The sequence below is a fragment of the Ischnura elegans genome, chromosome 1, assembly GCF_921293095.1.
Source record: "Ischnura elegans chromosome 1, ioIscEleg1.1, whole genome shotgun sequence".
Classification (NCBI taxonomy): Eukaryota; Metazoa; Arthropoda; class Insecta; order Odonata; family Coenagrionidae; genus Ischnura; species Ischnura elegans.
The window spans coordinates 143,545,532-143,570,879 of record NC_060246.1 but is presented as its reverse complement, the minus strand read 5'-3'; the positions used below and the strand labels follow the sequence as shown (position 1 = coordinate 143,570,879).

Genomic DNA, 25,348 nt, shown 5'->3' with positions numbered 1-25,348 from the left:
TTCTGTGAAATTAAGAAAGGAACATTTTTGGCAAAAATAAGCCATTGCTTCCTGCATATCCATGTATATATACTATCAAGAAAATGAGGACAAATGGTACAAGACCTAAAAAGAGCAACACCTAATACATTATTTTAAAATTATTTTAAAATCTTGAAAAAGTCATGAATTTAGCCATCTTATGATATTTAGATTTTAAAATTATTTGAAATAATTTTAAAATCATTTTTCAATATATATTCTTTTGCTACTTGGGATATGTCGACCCAGTGAACTTCATATCACCTTCGTATCTATTTATTTACTCATAAGTCAATCGCATTTAGTTCTTCTTGTTAAAACTCGAAAAGCAGCATAGCCGATTTGTCTAATTTTGTTTATAAAATATCTATCAAGTCCAAACATTTGATGCCCCTCCTTTCAGCCTCATTTTCCTAATGATTGTGCTACAGATAATTATGCCAACAAATAAGTACCTACCAACAATTTTTTTCGGTCAGTACTGTTTGTGGTCTGTCAGTATTAAATGCGGTTATCAACTAAAACTTCCTTACAATTTTAATGGATTTAATATCTTCATTTACATTAATTACATCACAGTTCATCAGTAATGCTTTCTGATAAAATATATTCTTTCATTTTTTTGGTGCTTTAATATACAAAGACTAGCTGACCCGACGAACTTCGTACCGCCTAAAATTCAATGAACTTTCTGTTTAGTTACACCATTTATAAATCAAGAGCGGCTGCATAACTTTTAATCATATTTAATTTATTATAATAAAATAATGATACAAATTCAATAAAACTACGTGAATGAGGATCAAAATTGCTTGTCAGAAAGAAATTTTCTTCATTGAATCTACATAGGGTGAATCGGAGCACGTTTACGCGGATTTTTTTCAATGAATTTTCTCATGTTTTAGCTTAAGAAATTTTGGGCATTGTGGTATTATAAAGCAGTTAATGAAATTAAATTATACGCATTCAGTGGTTGGCTATATGTGTTATTAACAAAAAAAAAATGTTTTTAGGTCCAAGTCTATTGCGTAAAATTGGCATTGTCACGGGGCAAGTTAACACAACGCCAGAGCGACGCTTGACTGATGCTCAAAATCGTGTAAGAATAGCCCCTAATAAACGCATTCGTATCAAATTACTTTAGGTGCGCCAGTCATAGTATCTCTGTTTGGAAAAAATACACTGCGTAAACGCACCAAGGTGTGCCCTATACATTCGGGTTTAATGTCTTGTGTCAAGCACCTTCTGATAAAAAACAGTTTTTGTTTTGTTATTAGGCGCAAGACAAAGCCGATGAAGCTAAATAAATATAGTGAAGCAAAGCAGTGATGGAGCGAGGGGGGTTTTTGGGGGATAAAACCCCCAAAGAGCTTAGAGAATTTTTTTATAAAAACCTTTGTTACTAATATTAGGGGTACGGAAGAGTACCAAACAAAACATATTTAACTATTCACACAGCCGCAAAACCCACTATTTTGAACCATTTATCTTAAAAATGTCTGGGGGAGGGCCCCCACACCTCTCGCTTACATCAGTGTGTTTTCTATACCCTACAGACCCGTAGTATTAGCTGCGCCTTAAACCCCGCTATCCTTAATTCCTAGCTGCGCTCTTGAAGCGAAGGAAAAAATACAGCGGATGGTTTACCGACTCGTAAACATACCATGTTTAATTGACCATGAGAAAATCATGGGTTTTCATTGGCACATGAGCAGAAATATCACAAAAACTGAAAGACTGACCATGCGATTTGTTAATCGTTATCACGAATGCAACACGAATTGGAAATTGAATACGTTTAAGCTCAAAAGGGCATATAAGTTGGGATCATGGAATCTTCGGAATGAGAACTTCCTCGTCTTTGAATTTTCCTTTGAGTAAAGTCGCGTGAATCACATTCATTATCAATTTTTTTAAATCACCAAACGCGTTCCGTTGGATAGTTATGGTTGGTTTAGGTTTCGAGAGATCATGAACGCAGAGCCAACATTTAGCTGTAAATCGTGCCTTGGTAAGCCAGGTACGTCCAAGGACTTAAAATATTCAGATAGATATTTGGTGATTTCGTCTTCGTTTGTTACACAGTTAAAAGATTCAAATTCATGCAGAGTACCAACTATCTTATCCTGATATACCTCGTTTGAGTCATCCACATCTTCGTTCTAGGCCGTCAAAATTGTTCGCTCAATCAACCATTTTTGATTTTTGTGGTGATCAATCATATTCTGGAACACTTTGTTGATGAGCTCACCTTCCGATTAAAATAATTTTCAAAGGTCCTCGACAGGAACACGGGCATTACCGTTTGTCAACAATTGCTTGGAGATTTGTTTACAAACACGGTAGTGAAGAGTCAATTCGAGCTGGGATTACAATTAGCTCGAATTTCATTTTTTAAATAGAATTTCAATATTTTGAATACATTTAGTATTTTTAGTAGTTAAAATATTATATTGCTACGAAGCTTAGTCAATAAAATGGTAAAAACAAAACAAATAATTTAATTTGTAGTTTTGACCGACTTATCAATTGTTGTGTTACTATAACTCCTAAAAGCATGCCCATAGGAATGAGATGAATTTTTTGTGTGAAATTATCCTTTTTTTAATGGCCTATATGTTAACCCCGCCTGAGACGAATCCAAAGAACCAAATCTCATTGAAATCGGTGCAGCCGTTCTCGAGTTATAAGTGTTCTAACTAACACGATTTTCGACTTTCTTTTATATATATAGATTACAAATTCAATTGAAAACAACTGTTATATTTTTTAATGTTGGCAAATAATGGTTAAGAATCATTTCCATTTCCAGAAACAAATGAGCATAATTGAACTGGTGGTGTCACTAATTGTGGCAATTTTACATTTCCACCAGCCTAAAATAATCCAGTAGATTCACCGCTATATCTTAACGCCTTAAAATATTGACAAATGATTTTCATTTCCCCAACTGCGAATGATTTACTGGCACAATAACCTACAACCCGATAATCTTAGTCGAATGCTACTCGTTCCAGGATCACAGCGTCTTAATCGATTGTGTTGTTCTTCCTGTTGTTGTGTTTGATGGTTACAAACTTGTTACATTGTTAGCCAATCCGCTTCATTTTCAGTCACTCTATAACACAATTCTGCCATACCAAAACGACTATTGTTATTATGTCTCTTACTGGTCATCAGTACGGTTAGCAGGTCAGGTCATTTGATTGAATTCGACGACTTAAGTTAGGTCGTCTTCTCCTTGGCATTGTAAATAATCAAGGAAAAGAAAGTTCTCATACACTTCGCGGTAAATAGTGTCCCTATGTCAAACTGTATTAATGAATGAGTGACTTAACATAAACAATAAACAGTTAAGAACGAAATTAGCCGAATGTTAGAGAAGAATGCTTTCACAAACTAAATTTTAGAATAAATAATGAGAAATGAACTTATTAGCAACTAAATCAAAGGATTTATTTTGTAAATAAACAGAAAGACATGTCAAGCTAAATATGTAACAATATTGACGGTCGTCAAGGGGATGGCAAGCTGAGAAAGCTAAAATTTTGACATTAGTTAGAACAATATTTGAAAATTCACCATAAATCACGTGGAAAATGAAAATCGAATGCATGCAAAACAATTTGTAATTATTTTTTTTTCCAATGGTATATGTTTCAAATGTATGCATCCATTATCACTAATTTAAGTATGTGAAAAAAAAGAAGGTCTGCAGGCATCGATGACGAACTTTACATGTATTTCTTATGGAAATAGGCCAGGGCCTCATGGGCCCTCCAGAAAAATATTCTCACCGTTTAAGCCTTCCTTGAAATACCACAAATATTTCAAAACCAAAATTTGTCCAGCCGTTATCGAGTTTTAGCGAGACTAAGGCCGAGCAATTAATTTTTATTAATAAATTTATTAATGATCGAAAGAAATTTTTTCTAATAATTTTAAAGATACTAGCTATATGTAAGTTTTTACTGCTTGGGTTAATTCAAAAGGCAGAAATTTTTTCAAAGAAAGTACCATTAGAAAGCTATTACATTAATTCAATACCTTTTGCATAGGTAGCCATGCGTTCACAATCTTAGACAAAAATCATGACTCTACAACAATTTAGTGATGAGGTGTAAGTAATTTATGATTTTAGAATATAATAATAAAGAAAGTATAGTGCACCTTAATGCAGCTAATTTTATGTTTCATGAATGTATTACGGGTAATATTCATTACTTATAACAAGTTGTATAAAACTAGATTAAAATTGATTCAAGGTAGGTATCTATGTAAAGTATTGTGGAAATTAAAGTCAGGAGTAACCAGAGAGGCTCTCTCTGTAAGCAAACTGCACTGTCTGTTGTTCCCATTATTGCTACCCCAACTACTGTTGTTGTTTTTTTTACCCTACAACTACCCAAATTTTATGTGCAAAATGCTAGCACTATGTGTGCATTATCTTACCTGGATGTTTGGAACGATCAATAACAATCCTACCAACAGGGTCAATTCCAGGTGACATTGTCCTCATATACATATTTTCAATGTTCAGTTTCAATTCTTTGTGTGCAATAATATCCTCCAGTACAATCTAAAATGGAAATTACGACCTGAATTTTTATAGCCAAAAATGGAATTTTCATTCTTAATTATTAAGCTCACTTCAGATTTGGAATTGCTCACCAAAGTATTTACATACATTATTCAGTCAGTCCCTTTTGTATCCTCTCCAGTGCTTATTTTAAGGTGATAATTTACGATTTCAAGAAAATAATATTTTAGGATTCCCCCTGCCACTCATTGTCAATTCTTAAAATAGAGCTTTGTGTTGAAAAATTTTTAATGTAAGTAAATTCTTTAATCTATTCAGTAAACCTTCTTGAGGTGATCATGGTCTCATGAGATCAGGCACATAACCAGGGGGCTTTGTCGGCTTTGGCCCCCTCCCCTGAATTTTTTCCCTTGTGGTAACTACACATGATACATCTGCTGAGGAGACCACTAGCCCAAAGGCCTCCTCTGACTCTCCATTTTTGGACATAGTTACATTTCATAAAACCTTGTAAGAACTAATGATGAAGTTTAATTTCAGCACCATGAAACATGAAATGTATAGCTGATTTAATGGAATGTATGCTTTTCCGATGTTCAAGAAATAACAACAAAATATCAGCATGGGCAACCCGCGTACCACCCTAGCCCCCTCATAACAAATTTCTGTCTGAATGTTTGGATGAGATGTGTCTTTGTTAAGATCTGGTCATAAATTATAGCCTGGAGGGTCTGCATCACCTGCCAACCCTCTTTTTCTCAACTGCTTGTTTTTTTGAGAAAAGTGAATGAGCGGCTCACAATAGTAAGTATGTATGGTAGTTTGGTAACAGTGAAAAGTGATCATTATTCACCATGAAGTCTCCATATAATCAAGGGAAACTGATGATATTAAGTTTTGGGATTTTGTTTCAATATTAGAGCTAAATGGTATGCTATATTTAATAAGTAGAACTTACAGTAAATCCTGGTCTACTGAACCGCCTACTGGACACTGCATCTCCTTTTTTTTCCTGATAAAAATGATAGAATATTCTCATATTAGTTAATGCTTTATTGATAGGTGGGCGTGTTCGAGCCTTTTATTGTTAGCATAATTTTAATTTCTATATTGTATACAAATCTTTTCAGTGTACATTTTCATCAGCTTTATAAATATTTAATTCAATTGTACATAGATGTTGGCTAATTATTCTGTAATTATCAATGTGCTAGTCATCTCTTTTCTTATCTTGATTGTTAATGTGATTAACATAATGCAATAATTTTAGTGCAAAACTATTTTTTGATGATCATCCAAATGAGAATGATTCTGTCCAACCATAATTTGGATAAATACAGTATTGAACCTCTCTTCAATGAATTAAATGAAAGTAAAGTCGGACTATGTGTATTAGATGGTGAGCGATACAACGGAAATGAGACACCTAGGTCAGGCTCGCGGGTTACACTCCTGGGGCAGGGATTCTAAGCGCTACCTTTTTTCCTCTGCCCGCAGGAGGGGAAGGACAGGAAGGAACAAGGAAGGAGGCGCCGCCTCGATAGGAGCCCGATGATGCCTCCTGGGAGGGGATAGGGGAGGAAGGAAGGGGATGAGGAATCCCTCACCATCACAAAGGCGGGTGGGTCCTACTACTAACGAAACCAAGCTTACGCAATTAATGTTCTAACAATCTTGGAGGACCATTCTATGAGGAAAAAGAATCCAATGATCAAATCGTTATATAGGTGAGCGATACAGTCTGATTAGTCTCTCAATGCCCTGCCGTCATCTCTCACAGAAGGAAGTCCTTTTTCGGTCACGGTTTGTGAGTCTCTCTCCGTGCTGCCTTCCTAGTGTGCCTTATTGGCCGATTTTCTATTTGTTTTGACCTATCTCTAAGCGTTTAGGAGATATCGTCCATTGTAATGCAAACCACCTCCCAGGGCATCACCTCGCACCGCGGCGCCACTGAGGTACGGCCCGCACCACTTACTGGAGACTTTGACAAAGTCCCCTCCCTTGACAAAGTCCCCTCCCTTGACAAAGTCCCCTCCCTTGACAAAGTCTTTGCTCCTGATGACAAGATTTACATGCTAGTGGTACAGAGTTGAACAGGTTGTTCCTCATGTGTCATGATTAATGTTGTTAAAGCTCACATTATCAATTTTAACCCTTCAATGCCGTCCTATGTAGCACTTTTTCGCCCCTGGAAAACTCAATTGAGGGTCCTCAGCACTTAGGGCCCTTGGGGCACGGGTTGCCGTTATTTTAAAGTAACCAAATTTTAACACATTAATATAAACCTCATTTGAATCATTTTAAGGCTAGGAAAACATAAATTTTCGTAATTATGAGAAATAAGGGCCGACCTAATATGCATTCGTTGCCCTTTTCATATTTTTCCATTAGTAAGTCGCTCCAAAAGAAATTGGTTTTATGCATCAAGGAGGAATTGAATATTCTCTGGGAGTCGTGGGCATATCAGAATGTTTTACCATTGGCCCCAAATTTTTTTCTGTGCTGCTCAAAAAAAGTACTTTAGACAAAAATATATACATAATATGTATAACTGCCCGAGTGACAGTGAGTGATTTTCCCTTTGAAATTTCTTTACAGTATGCTAGAGCATATAGAGTTTGGAAGGATCCATATCAAAATCCTAATATTTATCATCATGATTTGGCAGGTCTGGTTCTAACAGGTCTATATAATTTTCCAAAACTGACTAAAGCAGCATCATATGTCATTTTTATATGTGATAGACATCAATATTATCACAAGTATCACTTTTACATTTACATCCTGTTGCTAATCTAAAAATGATACCTACCCTTTAAATATTGCTTCATGCATTACAGTTTGATAGCACTATTAATGATGAAAAAGTTATATTAAATATAAACTTGTTTATCTTAATTTGGAAAATATCAAGTGGCCAAACTCTGGCCAGCTTATTCATTTATGACTAAAATATCAGAGTGCAATGTGTAATTTTTCATGTGACTTGTGTGTGTGACTTTTTTACTCTGTGATTTGTTAGTGTGTCCTCAAGTTTCACCTAGTACACTTTATTTATGCTAGTAGTATTATTTTGGATGTGGATGAGAGATGGTATATGTTAGCTATTTTTCTAACTGCTTCAATAAGATTAATCTTAGCATTTTTAAAATCTATAAGGTTGCCAAAGGGGAAACCTCCACATTATCATCCCGAGGAGTCGCAGCTACTCCACTCAATTTATATAATGATATGATGGAATTCTCTCGGGTAAAATATTCCGGAGGTAAACTAGTCCCCCATTCGGATCTCCGGGCGGGGACTGCTCGAGAGGGTACATTGGTCAAAGGTGATAGAATGTTAAGGATAAGAACATGGAGCGTTAGATCACTTCGTACCTATGGTAGGCTGGAGAACTTGAAGGTGGAGATGCGAAGAATGAACCTCGACGTATTAGGCATCAGCGAAATGAAGTGGCCCCAAGTAGGAGACTTTTGGAGTGGAAGCTACAGAATGATACACACAGGATCGCTAAATGGTAATGCTGGAGTAGGCATAATGCTTAGAAAAAGTGCCGGGATGCGTGTTAAAAGCTACCTGCAGTTTAATGAAAGGATAGTTATGGTGAAGATAGATACTAAACCCGTAACTACTGTAGTGGTACAGGTTTACATGCCTACGTCAGATTATGAAGATGAAGAAGTAGAAGATGTCTACCAAGATATAGCGGAAGTTATCAAGCAGGTAAGAGGGGAAGAAAATCTTATTATTTTAGGTGACTGGAACGCCGTTGTCGGCGAAGGTCAAGACGGAATAATAACTGGGAAATATGGGTTAGGTAACCGAAATGAAAGAGGAGAAAGGCTACTTGAATTCTGCACTGAGCACAGGCTAGTGGTTGCCAACACTCTATTCAAAAATCCCCTGCGAAGAAGATACACGTGGAAGATGCCAGGAGACCTTATAAGATTCCAAATCGACTACATTCTAGTGAAACTAAGATCCAGGAACCAGGTGAAGGACTGAAAAAGTTATTGATAGTATTTAGGATAAGGAAATATTTCATCGCTTCTCTAAAAGTTGGTAACATCGATTTGTTTAACGCCGACGAGGCGCCTAATAAGGGACAAGTCGTCTCACTACGCATCGTTTTTTACCTTCTACCATCTTCTGATTTATATTATCAAAGATGGTCGTCCTCCTAGCAGCACACGCGGGATGAATTTTGCTGCTTTCGAGGCGTGGGAGGGGGAGAAGCGAGCGGGGAGGGGACGGGATCGGCTTGCTGCTCTTGTATCCGCGACGCTGCGTGGGAGTTGGAATATTTTCTTCGCGGGCGCGGACTCAAATTAGGCATTTTGTGGCTAAACGGTGGCAGATACGTCAAAATGCACGAAATGTTTGCCCTAAAAGGGCAGCAACTCGGCAAAATCCATAGGGAATGACCATAAAATATTATATTTTTTGAATGTCGACCCTCCCCCCCTAAATTGCATTTGAGCGAGGGTCAGGGGTTGATGTAGAGGTCTCAAATTTTTCAGGCCTTAATTTTTGATCGGTCCCACAACTTTTTTTCATTGGGCCAGATGGATTTGAAAAAAATCAATTTTTGCGATCCGCCCTAATAGACAATGACCGCAGCGGAGAAAGCAAGGATAGAGGCCTTCGAAATGTGGTGCTACAGAAGAATGATGAAGATCAAATGGATCGACCAAGTTAGTAACGAGGAAGTCCTAAGAAGAGTAGGAGAGAAGAGAAGCCTCATGAAAACCTTAACAAGAAGACGGAATAGCCTTATAGGCCACATCTTGAGACATGATGGCCAGATGAAGACAATCGTCGAGGGACAAGTGGAAGGCAAGAATGGAAAAGGAAGACCTCGAGCAAAATATATGGAACAAGTAAAGAAGGATGTGAAAGAGAAGAAATACGTAGGTGTGAAGAGATTAGCTGATAGGAGAACTGAGTGGAGAGCTGCATCAAACCAATCCTAGGATTGTTGACCAGTGATGATGATGGTGAAGGTTGCCAAACAGATGAAAAAAACCAGATGAATACTTCTTCTATTATATATACTGGAGTGTTTTCGTGTCTTAGTATTAGAGCAAGAAATTCAGGAATAATTTTATGGGTTGAATGTGGGACAGTTGGGACCTCCTCTCAAAAGCACGCAACATTCTGATGACATAAGTTTCAGACAATGATTCTGGTGCAAGATAAAGACATTTTGGGAAGAGAATTTTAGGCTCTTCTTTGCCTTTTTGTATCACTCACTACCGTAACCTGTAGTAGTGGGAATGAAGCAATACTTGGGTGAATTTTAGTGATCAAAGTATAATATTTTTTGGCATATCATAGCCGTGGATAACAGAGTATGGATTGGTCTAATGAAGTTATGAGGTTCCAATCCTAATAATTCCCAGCATTCCTTTGTAAATTTTTTATCAAAGGAGGACTTTCATGGGCTATGGGAAAAAATATCATTTGCATAAAAAAGAGCCAACCTGTCTGAAATTTTTGGTGGGAATCATCTTGATGTGAAAAATTTATAGAATATGCATTTTGGCGCTATATTATGGGATTTATTATAAAAGTCACCCAGTGTTGCTCAGGAAGGATAGTATACGGAGAAGTGGAAAACTTGGAACTTGAAATTTATGGTCACGTTGCAGGATTTTTAGGTAAAGGAACAAAAAAGGTGTGAAAACATGAAACAGCAAACAGGGGGAAAAATGATTTCCGTTTACTGCACATCATGATTGATCATTGTGTGTGTCCGTATATGTGTAAACCAAAAACGTTGTGTGAGCACATAACCCAGGAAAAGGGTTTGTACCAAGAGGATTAATTGTTAAGCATAGAATCCTTTTGAGTTATGTTTTCCCTTTGAGTGTGTCAAGAAGTGTGCCTACCCGGCAGGATGCCCCACCACATAAGTAGTATGATGTGATGTAACGAAGGTAATGAGCATATGATGCAAATGACTCGTCTGACGAAACTGAAAGTAGCACTATGGGGTTCTGGGGCATGAGATGACCTTAGTTTTATCTTCGGTCGCAATCCAAGCAGCCGTATGAAAACGCATGGTGGACAGACAAACAGACATCCTCTTTTATGCATATAATACACATATAGATATTTGGTTGCAGTATTTTTCAGGTCTGTAGCTATGGAAATCAATGCATAGTTTGTGTAAAGATGACCTAATATCTATGTTGCAAATGAGTCAGTGCATAGCCAATGCATTGTCAATGCATTCGTGGAATGGAAGGAATGAATTTTTAGGGTTTTATTAATTTGGTAATAACTGTGATGCAAGAAATTAATTTGCATGCTGAAATAAGGTTTTTTAAAATTTCTAGTTAGACTCCTAAATATCTTCTAAGCTATTCTCATCCCAAAAATAAATTCTCTTGAATTGGTGTGGGAAGCCTGATGTCTGCCGAAGTTTTCATCTGAAGCCTATTATTCTTGACATTGGATTTTAGATATGAATTAGTAAACATCACAAACGGATATTTAAATTGATGAGATAGACATTTTTTTAATATGTTGGTAATATTTAATATTTTGAACACCATATGATCATAATTATAATGAATTTACCTGTAAATAACTTCCCAAGTGTGTTATCTGAGTTGTTGATTGAAGTAAAGAATGCCTGCCATCCCACTGGTCCAGTGTTCTTCTTTTATCTAGGAAGCATTCAATGGGACCCAAGGGTAAAAATGTCCTTCTCTTGAAACAGCAACCTGCCTGAATTTTTTGTTGAGGTCATCACGATGTAGAGAACAATTTTTCAAACATGTACTTTGTTATGAATGGCATTCTATTGTATATAGTTGCCCTTTGTTAATTTATATTCATATCATTGAAGGAGGGTTGAATTTGAGATTGTGAAATAATTAGACCATCTTTTCACTGTCTAACCTGTGACGTTTTTACAATTAAACCACCAATGTTGTATAGGTATCCATCAGTTATGTGGGGAAGGCAAGTATATTGTTTATTATTTGTCCTTTGAGATATTTCAGGGCGTATTATATTCCACATGGCATCCAAGTCTTCAATAGTTTTCAAAGAATCCAGGCTACAATTAGAGAAAATTATTATTTACTTACTATATTTCCATTATTATGCTTATCATTGAAAATTTGAAATCTTTCATTCATTTAAACCATCTTATGCTCAAATTAATTGCCAATGGAATGATGTTAGTAGCATTATGGATGCCCAAGATATTTTTAAATTTTCAGATAGTATGAGTCCGAGGTTGAATAACATGTGCATAAATTATGTATAATCTCTTAGCTAAATGGGTTCTAGTTACAATTCGATGGCTTATGTATAGTCTTCACAGTCACGTGCACAGGTGCAAATGTCAGGCGTGTTAGCTAGTTATACCTCCAAGCCATCTTCTCAGAGCGACCTGTCCACAATTGGGAAATCCAGCTTGGAATTCCTGCTAAGCCAAATATTTTTTCATGGCAAACTTCATCCTTGGTGTATACACCGTAAATCATGTGTGCCTGTGTGAATACTATTTTCTCGATAATATGGGTGAACACCAGTGTTAGTGAATGCATCTTCATCACTGAGAATGGATTGAACACAATAAGCTAATAGAAGATTTTCATCACCGCACAAGAATGCTCAATGTTTTTAATTCACTTCTTTAAACCTAGAAGAAGAGTTTATTCATTTCGATAGAAGACCAGCTCTTTCGGCGTTCAAAGATTATTTCTACATTTCCTTAAATCACCTAGGACATGGATGGAACTTAGTTACTGGGTGTTAATTCTTCACAGCGAAATTAATTTAGTAATTTGCAGAGTCTGCATAAATAATAAAAGGCAAAGGCTGGTATCCCACTCAATACAGCGCAATTAAGTGCAGCCTGTTTCCTCATGCCTAAATGGATATTTTTGCCCAGCGAGTACTTTTACTTCCATTTAAATAAAGTATTCCTTTAAAAAATTTGAGCTTCAAATTATATTCAAAAGTAGAGGAGCGGACTAGTAACCCATGGCGTAAAAAAGTATTTAGCGGCACAGAGTGTGGTGCTAGAGATAAAATGTGAAAACAAAACCGAAAAGGGAGTGAGATGGGGTCCCCCTTCCCTGACGTATCTTGATAATTACAACGTAGCTAGCGATTACGAGTGCGAGAAAAAAAATAGAGGGGCCGTAATCACTGCAGGCTCTTCCCAGACGGCACAGGAATTTTACGTACCTGAATACGAAGGTGGGCCATCAAGATATAAGTGGATACAAGAAATCGCAATTAGGAAGTTACTAAAAAAGTTTTCTTTCTTATTTCCTTTAATGAAGAAAAAAGATACAAGAGGACTGGCAAATTCATTTGCACCTATAAAAGTGTATCTCATCAATAAAACTGTATTCGGCCTGGGACTATTTTCTTTCGCGGGTGGTGCCATATTCTCCTAAAGATCACAAGCCAGCACAAGGCTTTGGAGATTGCATGGTTTACCTTACGTCTCACCACATTTCAGGGATTTTTGCGGTTAAGTTGGTGAATAACAGTGTGTCTGGTAATGGTGAAGTTTCCCTAATTTTTTAATTTCATTCACTGGGCTTCAGAAACGTGTTCGTGCGGTATTTTTGTTTAAAATGCATTTCGTGCGTGACAGTTTCTCTAGGTGGCTGTGGTATTGTCGGGGTTTAAAGGATCAACTCCGGGACATGGTTCAAGTTTTAGCTTTCCAAAAGATTCTGAGTTGAAGAAGTGTATTCGGGCGATAAGAAGAAAACATTTCACCCCTACGAAAAACAGTAAGGTATGTACTCTTTCTCGCTGTAATTATTTGGATGTAATTTTAAGTTAGTGGCTTCGGGATGTTGATGCATAACTTCAGTACTTAAAATGGTGATTCAAAATTTTACAGCAGCAATTCATTTGAAAATTCTTGCATTTTAGTTGTCTTTTTTGCATTAATTCATTCGGTGAACGTGTGGCTAAAGGAGAAAAAAGGAATTAGCAGCCGAGTTTATAGAATCGAAAATTGTTTCTTAGACCAATGGTTTGTTATACGTCAGCTTTCATCATTTCAAATTATCTTATGCTATAGTTTAAAAAAATATTCAGGTATACAACTATTTACTATATTTACGAGCCTAGTAATTTGATTTCTCATGCAGAAATACCAAAAATTGGAAATGATGTTTTTGGAATGTATTTTAGGTTGGCAATAACCTCAGTGGATAATTTTGTATAAGTAGGGTTGGTAGCACTATTCTAGTGTGTGTTTTGTTTTACAATGTTTATCAGTGCGTGTTTTCAAATAAAGGAAGTTCACTAGTGAGTTGTTCTCTATAAGTGTGTTGTGACTATTGCCCTACCTTTATACAATAACTGTGACAATTATCAATAATACGACTGATGTGACCTAGTAAGTTACATTGTATTTTATTATTTATTAGTTTCAGGTGTGCGAGCTTCACATCACACCTTGTGATATCAGAAAATAATCTGTGGTCTTGGACGAGAAGACGGGGAGAAAATTCTTGTTGAATTGAAGGCGCCCAGATTGGAGGAAGGTGCCATTGCTTCGCTGTAACCTGTCGTCAAGAAGAAAGACGTCGTAGCAGTAGTGACATATAGATCTAAAGTGGATGTGGGTTTGTTTTGTGCAAATGGATGCTGTGATAGTGAACGTTCATCGGAGGAAGCATTGAAGATAGTTATTATGTATCGGCCGGTCCTCTTTTAAATAATTTTCATTTCGAAGAGAATAAGAGTAGGTAATTGTTTCGCCAAATTAGATGTGGGTTAGAAGAGAAAATTGGAAATATTATTGTGATTGACTAAAGAAAATAAATAATATCTGTAATGTATTTCTGTGTTTTTTTCTTTCCTGCCCTGTAAAAGGGCCAAGGGTATATAAGGGCTATGCATGTTCATGATAAGGGCCATGGTAGGTAGTTATCGATTGTGCTACGTTCGATACATTTTTCGATCGTGCCAGTTACGATATATCTAATTTTCGACTTGAACGATTGAGATTAGCCTAAGCGCTGTGTTCCTGCGCGCTTCGTATCCTTTCGAAAGCACTTCGTAGCGGACATTCACATGCTCCGTACGCGCTTCGTCGACAGGCCGTGAACGGAAATTATCCATGACGAAAAGCGACGGAGCGGCATAGTATCCCCGTAGTCAATGGGTACTATGCACATACGAATTAGATACGGAGGTTTCTGTGCCGTCTGGGTTGCGTGTTCCTTCATTTTCCAATTCATGTATTTGCATGGTCCAAGGAAATGGAAGAGCTCCGCGCTTCCTGAGGCCGCTCAGGGCCTTCGGCCGTGGGGCCCCCGGTATTGACCTCGCGACTTGTAAGAATTGTTTTATCCACGCAGGTAAAATTTCATGGTAAAAATGTTACCCTGGAAACGGACCACCAGCCAAACGTGCATGCCACGCATGGTTGTCCACATTTCAATTGCAGGGCATGGGAGCTTGCACACTGACCGACCACGACCCGGTTCCGATAAAAAGTCGGTTAGTAGCCGGCCAATGCCGCTATGGATCACCAAAGCCGACACGACAACGAAGCAAGTGATCATTTGATCGGTTAAAATCGGGCGTATGTGCAAACAGCGCTCTACAGATAAAATATCGGCCAATTTTTTAACGGTCGTCCAAAATTGGTGTGTGTGCAAGGAACCTACGAGCTGCAACACTTTTGTGAATATGAGCTTGAAAATGTGAAAGAGCTTACTTTAAGGTATGGCTATTCAATCAGTGTGAGTTATTTTAATTCATATTGCTCAAAATAATCGGTTTTCTGAGCTAATGGGGCCAAATGTGTATCCCGGTGTGATTTTTTTTGCGATGTATGTAAGATGTATTTCACTCGATTCTCGCCTTACTCAAGAGATGATCAATAAATGCATTTACGAAGAAATGTTTGCCTTTGTTAGGTCGCACTTCATTTCCGCAAGATCTTTAACTATCTGAAGATAAACTATAGCCAGATTAATGATCAGTCTCCACTTACCCCTATGAAAAAATTGTTTAAACCTGTTTCAAAATTTTATTCAATTTTTACAATTGCCATGGCAATTGTATAAATTGTATAAAATTTTGAAACAGGTTTATACAATTTTTTCATAGGGGATAAATTACGTATGAAAATTCAATAATTAATATGCATGTAATGCATTACCTCCGTAGAGAGTAATCATTTCTATACGAGGCCAGTTTTTCTAAATAAGTAAGACAAACAGAGGATTTCATACTTGGTAACAGCTCGCAGAGTCGGCATCTTGGTGAAAGAGAATTAGAAGCTTGCAATCCTTTGCTGAAGAGCAGGTGTATTGTATCGTCTGGTTAAAAATATCATAGCGTTATTAAAATTATTCTTGTGATAAACTGGTTACCAGTCAATAAAACTAAATATAATTCCCTTCACCATGGTGTACTAAATATTTTTCCTTAGTTAGGTACTTACTTGATTCGATGGTCTTGAGATTGCATGGGAATATTTTTATGCACATGTGAGAAGTGAATGTGCCGAATGTGCCATAAAAATGATTACAAATAACATGTTTTACTGGTTTCCACCTGTTCAGAAGCTATGATTGGCCAGTAATGGTATTGGTGATTTTGGTTGCGAGGCGCAACAGTTTATTTTGTTTACAATAAATTAACTATCTGAAAATGAATGGTTAAATAGTTGTGGAGATTTGGGATTTTTTAGGATGTGAAATAAGTTATGTATACTAATTTTGGTGAAGATCCGACAAAAATTGGAGATTCGATAAAACTATACCGTAGCCAAATAGTTCTTGGAGTATATGTCAAATGTATATGATGCAAAAAAGTTGTTAGCCAGCGTTTCAGTTTATTTTAAACTAACATCAGGGCTTAGCTTTGTACATATTTATTGATATTTACGGTGTGTTTAGTGGCAAGAATAGTCCAGAGGCATTTGGAAATTAGAGATAGTGTTTCTTTCATCTCCAACTTTGCGAATAATTTTGAGACCAATGCCTGCAGGATAAATCTTGGCTAGCCATTATAATGAACATCATATTGGAAAAAAGAGGATACAAAGCTATGTCGCGACACAATGGTAAGTATTTACCGATACTTCGTTTAACGCGAAGCAGCAGATGAATTTTGTCTCTGAAATCACATGGTCAAGGAGAGGATGGAGAGTTTTTTTGACACTAAAACTTCTCGAGGAATCGAAATCGGAGGTATTATCAAATGTCTTCTACAGGATCGGGCTCGGTTGATTGTAGCCTAAGAAAAATCGAGGAATGCTGAAATGTTGAAAACTTAAAATTCATGCAGAAAAATGACAAGGGGGACAGTGGATGGGAGAAATACCTAATAGGTGATGCTGATGGATAAGATAATCTTCTCATAGCCCGACTTAGATTATGTGTAAATATTTGAGAAATGTAATTATATGGTGCCTTGGAATTTGTGTGCGGGGAGGCTAAGTCTAGAGAACTGGCGGCCACTTGAGGTAATATTTGGGGAACCCTCAGGAAATGTGGACTCTGATCGCTCGACTATCCGGATAAAATGTCAATATATATTGTAGAATTGCCATTAATTCGTAATGTAGGTCGTCCCAGCACTCAAGTTTTTTCCCGTCGCGAGCAGAGCCGGCATGTCGCGGGGGCGACATGTGAACGTCAGTGCGAGTCGTTTATTCATTTCTAACTGAGCGAACGACGGCGGAACTGTTTCAAGTTCTTCATATCTACGGCGCTAACTCGATTTTCCCCCGCAAGGGCGAAGACGGAGAAGGCGGCAGGGGTGCGTAGTGACGGACGGGCGAATCTCCCCTAGTAGTAGGTTGGGGGTTTTAAGGACGGATACTTCTCTCCGTGGCGACGCCGGCAAATACAAATTCAGATAACTCCCACGAGCCGTCCCACGCGGGGTGAATTCCAAATGAACGACGGTGACGGAGGATGGGATGACCGAATGGAAGGCTGGGGGTTGTGAGGTGGAAGCCGGCGTTAAGGATATCTTAGAAAGATTATACAATGCTCTCTCCTCCCCCCAATTCCTTATCGACCGGGGAAAGGCCTACAGTATTTTGCTCGGTTGTGTTGCTTTGGCTTTCGGTGCGCTTGCTGACGTTTCCTGAAGGATAAAACTGCTCCAGGAATTCCATGATCGGCCTTTAGGAGCTTGAATTTTGTGAAAGACAACTTTTATGAAATGTTATTTTCGAATTTTTTTTTGTAATAAGGGTCTTTCTATGAAGTTGACAAAATATTAAAAAAGCCATGGATTGAAATGGACTTTTATGAAATGTTATTTTCGAATTTTTTTTGTAATAAGGGTCTTTCTATGAAGTTGACAAAACATTAAAAAAAGCCATGGATTGAAGGTATGCATGTAAGGGGGAAATGAGGTAGTGAAGTCTGGAACTTATCGTTGCAGGATAAAGTGGAATCGAAATATCACTATTATAAGGAATTACTTGGAGATGAAAATAAAGGAATACGACGTAATTTAAAAACAAAGTTATCCTGCGAACATCTGGATGGTGGTTTAAAAGGCACCGGGAACTTAAAGGAACCTTTATATTTCTCCATATTTCTGAGAAGTGTCCCGTCTATTAAGTTACTCAGGTAGGAATGAAATGAAAAGAATAGTAGGTACACACTGAAAAATATAATCGACGACTTTGATGCAAAAGTCGTGAGTTTGAGTCTAAATCAAGTTTTCTTCCGACAGAATTAGCTTTCAGAAGAGTGAAGTGAATTACTACAGTAGGCCAATTGTCGCATTTCTGTCAATGTCTACTTATTTTTTTTCAGTTTTTCAGTTGTATTTTTCACTCAATATGTATCATTGTGATAAAAAATTGTGAAGACATGGAGGATATTGATAATTTTTGGCTGTTATATATTTTGTTCTTTGATATATATAATGTAATATTTTACCGTAGCAACATAATTATTACCTTAATTACTGATGTGGGCGAAAATACGAGCAATACATACATTTCTGTCGGAAAGTACCTTTTTTGAGTTCTGCCTTCAGTAAATTTGACTGCTATTTTCCTGGGAGGCACGATAAAATACAAATTTACGAAAGATGGTGTTAGATGATCTGGCCAACTATTGAGCGTATGTGTGAAGGCCCAACCATTAATTGAAATATATATAAAATATTTCTCTCAAAATAATGATCGTGATTAACAAACGAAAAGTTTTTTTTGTTACTTGAAATAAATTAATTGTAGCCTGGCATTTATTAATAATCGACCCTGTAACTACTACGTCACCAAAAAACACGCGCATCTCCCAAAATTTAAGCATGACAAAGATCGAAAACTCGTCATTTACCTCGGTTTCCACAGATCTGCTCTTGGTAGAGGAAATAAATAATAGGAACAGATGTTTCGAAGCCATTAACCAAAAAGAAGTTGCTCTGAGTATCAGAAAATTGTAAACAAAACCAAGAGGAATGAAGTTGAATGAATTTAGAGGAGGGAAGCTGTAAATGTACGAGTAGCAGATTTAAGTGAATCCACTATGTAATCATTCACAACCGAAGTGTTATTCTAACTTCATTAAAATTTTAATTTCATGGGTTTTTAGAAAGGAATGGCAATAGTCGCTGAAAGTAGTTAGCACTCTGATGGTTATTTAATAAGATATACTGAATGTCATGAGCCGGGACTCTGGAATATTCCACCTGTATTTGGCTAATTCCTAAGATTGGTAGTTATAATAGTCACAGAATATTAGACAGTGATGTTTCGAGTCAATATTTTATGCCAAAGAAATCTAGTTTAGGAAACCCTCATCAAAATGTTTATAACTTATGTAGCGTATCAATTTAGAGTTGAACGTCCACCTTTTTATTGTGACTCCATTTCTGCGTAAATTAAATTTCAGTGAAATATTTTAAAGTTATCATTAACATGTTGTCGTTGGAGACTATCTATCTACTATGTTAGTAATAAGATGTGACTGAATTATTCATTAAATAGTAAGTATTGTTAAGTATTCATTAAATTATAAGTATTGTATTATTAAATACAAGGCTTACCATTAGAACTTGTTGGTAATTTCAAAATTACACTAGCGATATAATCACACAATTATAAATGGATAGTTTGTTAGAAATATTTATTTAATTTAGCAAATTCATGTTTTGAAAAGATTATCAAAATAATTTGTAATTTTGTTTTACCACTGCTAATTATTCCATGAAATCTCATCGTTTATGGCGAGGCTAAATATATTAATTTAATGACCTTGGATTTTTCCTTCATATCGGTTCATTTGAGTTTACCTTCAATACGTGTTCATGGTCATTCGTGGAGTGTCATCACTGTATTACTTAGTTATTTGAGCCGAAGTTCGGTTTGGGTAGGTGAGTGTAGAGCTCACCCCAGACTCGCTTTTCAAGAAATCACAAACACGGCTTTTAAAATAGGTCTATTTTTTCATCGGCTATTTAAATTTTAATGTCATCAACTGAGTAATGAAGACTGGCATTCCTTTTATTTGAAACATTTCTTAGTTATTAGAATTTGATACTTCTTTATTATCATTAATCGCCATTAGAGCATGTATTTAACTGAACATATAATAATTAATTATTTTAGCGGAATCGAATTCTTCCCCTTTTCGTAAATACTGTACATATAAAATGAGAGTTGGCATATGAAATGGAGAGACCTGTTTTTAATCTTCGTTTCCCTCTATAGAACGTACTTCACACACTAATAAAAGGCGCTTATTGGATTCGGGCTCTCTGAAAGTGGAGCCATCTTTTAAGGAAAATGTCAGAAGGGAAACGGGGTATAAAGTTCAGGAATCAGGGACGGGAGTGAATGAGATAGAAGGCCAATGAGTTTGCAGGATTGGAACTTGCACTCCGAATTAAGGCTGAAAAGTGGGAAGACTTGGAAGGGATTGAATGCAATGGATGTAGAAGAGGGAAGCATATAGATGGTGAATATAAAAATATATTTGCATTTAAATAAAATAGATAGTAGTAATCGATCTGTTTGGCTACGGGGTACAAAATTACCGGTCAAATAAATATTTCGATTTTATATCACAATAATGGAATGATCCTTGGTTTCGTTGGAATGAATGAGCTTTTGCTGAAAATTTTCGGAAAATAACAAGTATACATCAAGGGCAGAAATAGTTAAGCTTTAAGCATTATGAATTTTCGTTTTCGTCAATCTTACAATTCATGAAGATGGAGAATTTAGGCCTATTGCTAACCAAAATTGCAAAATAAAAACGTCCATTCTAAAATATTTCTGCTGAAATGCTCTCGTTTCATCGACTTATTTGGAAGATTCAATATTCCGATTTCAGATTATAATCATCAGCAGTGAAATTGAAAAGATTGTGAAATGGGTTCTGCTTTTTGCCCCTTCTTGCTCATGGTGATAACCGTTTGTAATCACTGGCATTTCTGAAGCGACAAAACATTTCTTTCCATCCTTGAGCCATGGAAAACAGCTTGTTATATTTTGATTGTAGGTACAATAAATCGTACTGAGAAAATCAAAATTTGCGCATAACGTAATGAACTGTTTGCGGCGTTACCTGGTGAAATTGCGTCGTATTTAAAAAATATGACTTCCTTAATAGCTGCGTAAGTTTTCATGGGTCATAAGGGAGTACACAATTTTTATTTTACTTCTTTTTTAATGCATAAGGTTTGTCGCTTTGCAGCGAAAAATAGGGTTGCTCCTCATATCCAGTGTATATGTATATTTGGACGCAATATTTACCAATTGCCTGGTTATTTCCTGTATTGTGGCTAAGGATAAGGTAGAGCCACGATACTAGTAATGGTGAAATTATTATTTTTTTAAATTTAAGAGTTTTATTCGAAGTCATAGAAGATCGTAGTTACCACAGTCTGTTTATTAGAACTTTTGAGGATTTAAACTAAGTTCTCGTTTTCTCAGTAAAACAATATCATTCTTCGAACTTATGTTTTTGTTCTTGAAGGCCACTCCTTCGTTGAAATGGAGCATTTCAGCTACTGGTGTTTCTTTGATGAGCCTTGCCGTCTTCGGAGAACCTTTCGTAGTTCCTGCCATCGGAGGATAACGTCGGCTAATTCTCTTAAATGTTCGTAATTTCAATCTTACTGCATTTATATTTACGTCATGAGAATAAAATGACCTGTACGAGTTTGTGCGCAAGAGGAGGATAACCTTATTACTGAATCTAGGCTACGCCAAATGAAATTAGTGAAATGGCCTGATAGGCTATTCTGTGAGCGCATGGAATTGAGAATTCCAGATTTATCGTCTTCGATTTGGGTGCTTGTGAATTATGTATCGCACAATTGGAACGAAAAATTTAGGACTTCATTGTCCTTGAATTTTTCTTAGAATGGTCCACGAATAGTCTTAAAAGTTCTCATTAAATTCAAAAGAAACGACGTCACAGGCGACCTTATAGTCGTTTCCAAGTTGATTTCTTACGAACTGAAGTCAAGTTGATGCTTTTTTTTGGTATCTCAGTGAACCGAATCAAGGTTGGGTACCGATTATTTTCATGAAAGAAATACCATCAACTGAATCAACTGAAAATTTCCCGTTTTTAGGGGATACCTTGATTCAACCTGCTGCGTCAAGTATTTCCAAGAGTTTTTATTCGTACCATTGAAAATGTTTCAGGCTTCTTTTAAGCAGACTTTTTTACAGCATGTATTATGGATCGGCAGTAATGAGTGGGATTCTCCTGGAGAGTTGGACTTTGCCGGGAAGTTTGTCCGTAATGCATCCTGAATAAATGGATGTGTTTTTTTCTCCTGCAGCGCGTAGACGGAGAACTGGGATGAAGGGTGCGTTGGCGCTTGGAATATTTAGGCTAGATGAGACGCAAAGTTATGCCTCGGTTTAATTGGGTCGTTCATGTATTTGGTTTCAAACTTTGGCAAGGATGAGAAGTCTGCAACTCATGACGACGTCTAGATCACCGCATTATGACAACCGCTTCGCGTTCTGTGTGCTTAATTATCGCATTTATAATCAACAAAATATCCATTGAGGCCAGTGGAAAATATTGTGGTGATAGTTTAGAGACTTCTACGGTAAATGAAAAGTCTATTGAAAGTATCAAATGCCCATAGTATTCTCACATTTTAAAGAAAGAGAGTGCGTGAATTCTACGTTCACATATCACAGCTAGCAAATTTTTCTTCATAGCATACGCATTTCGTTTCCAAGGTGGTGATAAGTTAGAGAGATTATTATGAGGGAGGGAACAAAGTCATAAATGAGGGAAAAAGTGGGAGAAGAGTGTGATACAAGTTGATATGCCATGCAAGTTGCTTCTTTTTACACGATCGTGGTATAGCATCGTATTTATTACTTTTCTATACTTACTAGACCATCACCTAACTATATTGTATCAATTGACTTGTCCGATTGGATTGCTCGATTTTTCCGTAATTCTCAATGCACTTCAGAGCTGACTCCTGGTGCTGCTGCGATGAAAATCTAAGTTCCGTCGTGCCAAGCTGTACGTCAAGCCGAATTTCTAAATATTCTCTCGCCAGAAGACCCTTGTGAATGGCTAAGAATTTTTACCTCGGTCCAGAGGATGCTGTGGTCTTGCTTACAGGTGGGCGCGTCCAGCCAGCCTACGCAGAGTCTTCTGGAAAAATACCGAGAATCATCCAGAATATATTTATTTCAAAATAAGATGCAAATTGGCAAAGGAGTATGTTTCTCCTGGTGTAAAAACCTTGGCGTCATGGTAAAGCTTCATATTTCAAAGGAACCAACTTTGTGAAAATGTAATTGCTTAGCTCATTATTCCAAAGTATTTTTCCTGTAATTCAAATACTTTCCTCTCAACGCACTTATCAGTTTAAAAGCAAAATATTTACTCAACAGATTAACTGGCGCACCCCAGGTGGTGGTCATTGACAAGTCATCATCGTATCCGTATGGAATATTGTAGGCGGCCGTTTCAGGACAAGGAAGGTACTGGTTTGGATTTAGTTTGAGGGGGGTTTCTATAATTACGTTAAATGTTTCTACGATTTTTTAACGAATTTCTGCGTTATACGTTTCTACTTTACGTTTTTTTTACGAATATACGTTAAATATACGTTTCCCTCAGCTGAAGGCTAATTGAGCTAGAACGAGATGATACATTCAAGTTGTTGGAATCGTGAAAAATGTAATCGTGGAAATGTACGTATAAGAATATTTTTAATGGTTCTTTATTTTAGAATTAATTACTTAAGTACTCCTTATTCATGCTAACTGCTATTTTACTGCATAGTTATATATTACATTCAGATTTTAACCACGTACGTAGCGCATGGACAGATGAAGGGGGCATAATGTTGGCTCGGTGTGTTGCAGAATCAGAAGTCTACATAATGCGGTCGAGGGCCAAAAATATCGCCGCAGCCGTCACGGAAACCATAGTTTAGGGACGTAGGGACGGACGATAAGAATCCTGGTGAAGAAGAATATGAAGAAAAAAAGGCTGATATCCAAGCATCGCATCGGAAGTTGGGGAGCCTGGAGTGAAAGGAAAATGCTTAGTTATTCGCGCCGAGACAGGGTAAGGGACAAAGGCTGTTCTCGTGCCTTACTTGGAAGAAGTAGAAGGTGCAGAGTAAAGAAAATAAATGCGACGTGCCCGAGGAGGGAACAAGGGAAGGAGGAAGGTGTGTTTAGGAGGCTGATAGAGGGCAGAATAGATACGGTTTTGGTGGAGCTTCGCTGACTCTCCTTAGGGACGATGCCAAACACTCTTTCCTTCTATTTATGGTCAAGGCAGCTGAAGGAAAGAAGCCATCGGAGCATAGCTATGGGGAATATGAAAGAGTGTGGAACGAAGTGTGGATGACACTCTCAAAGGGCATGCGCGAAGGGTAGGAATTATGATTTTGAATATAAAAATGCTGCTGGGGAACCCGTTAAAAAGTGTCCCGCTGCGGTCAAAAGTTTTATTTTCTCTCATCTTTGCACAAATGTTATCTCTTACTGTCATCTTATTTTGCGCAAAGGACCAATATAAGTTAGGAGAGTAATTGACAGCATCTTGCGAAGTTATGTCTGAAAATTCGACGTCTACCTTTACTATTTGCATCTGAGGGATATTAACAAACTCTTCTATGTTTTATGCTCGGACTTGGTATTTGGTATTTTTCTGTTATTATGATTGATTCTCGCACATACCTCAATACAGTTGCGATGGGTGCAATTAAAAAATACAGCAATTTCCCGTCAGATCTGAAAGCATTGGATGATATGGTGATGAAATATATGATATGAATAAACATATGATGAAATTCTTATGATATTTGAGAAATTAACTCACGCTATGAATAGCGTCGCACTGGCGAGGCTAGTTTTCATGAATGTTTCGTGTAAAGAAATATTTTGTAAGTGATAAATGCGTTGCCAAGCAGGTACCTAAATGAAATGAAAAATAATTTAAAGTAACGAGCCAAAAATTGCATTTTCGTGCTGTAAAATTTTTGTGTAAATAGAAATGCCTTGTATAATCATGATGCCAGGATTTTGATATTTTGCCAATTTGCCAATCTTATTTTTAAATACGTTTTGAAGTAATATCTTTCATTCTGGAATCGGAACAGAATTACATTAGATATTAAAGTAAACCTTCGGCTTCATATAACCAGTACTAAATTTTTCCTAAAATAATTGAATAGGGACAATTACTCATTTATATTGCTAGGTGGATTTTAATTGTCATTGGTATAGAAATCTCAACTTCAAAATAAAGCAGCTCCTAGTGATAGGTATAGATAGGCCATGACTTAGATTTTAATTTAAAT

The 25,348-nt window shown here is 36.9% G+C and overlaps 1 protein-coding gene across 2 annotated transcripts in view; it reads right to left on the bottom strand.

The window, feature by feature from the left end:
• LOC124171453 overlaps positions 1-16,137 on the bottom strand; it is a 42,704-nt gene extending 26,567 nt beyond the window's left edge. The window contains exons 1-6 of one of the 2 annotated variants that reach the window (XR_006867725.1): positions 16,011-16,136; positions 15,799-15,885; positions 11,471-11,630; positions 11,147-11,296; positions 5,520-5,573; positions 4,474-4,600 (exon numbers count right to left, since the gene is read on the bottom strand). Coding sequence is in view for 1 of the 2 variants with exons in the window: in XM_046550628.1 (XP_046406584.1) it covers positions 4,474-4,600; positions 5,520-5,573; positions 11,147-11,296; positions 11,471-11,630; positions 15,799-15,824 (517 nt within the window). In the remaining variant the exon portion in view is untranslated. Of the gene's footprint in view, positions 1-4,473; positions 4,601-5,519; positions 5,574-11,146; positions 11,297-11,470; positions 11,631-15,798; positions 15,886-16,010 lie in introns of both variants that reach the window. The other variant, XM_046550628.1, reaches the window with a different exon arrangement.
• Positions 16,138-25,348: the final 9,211 nt, after the last annotated feature.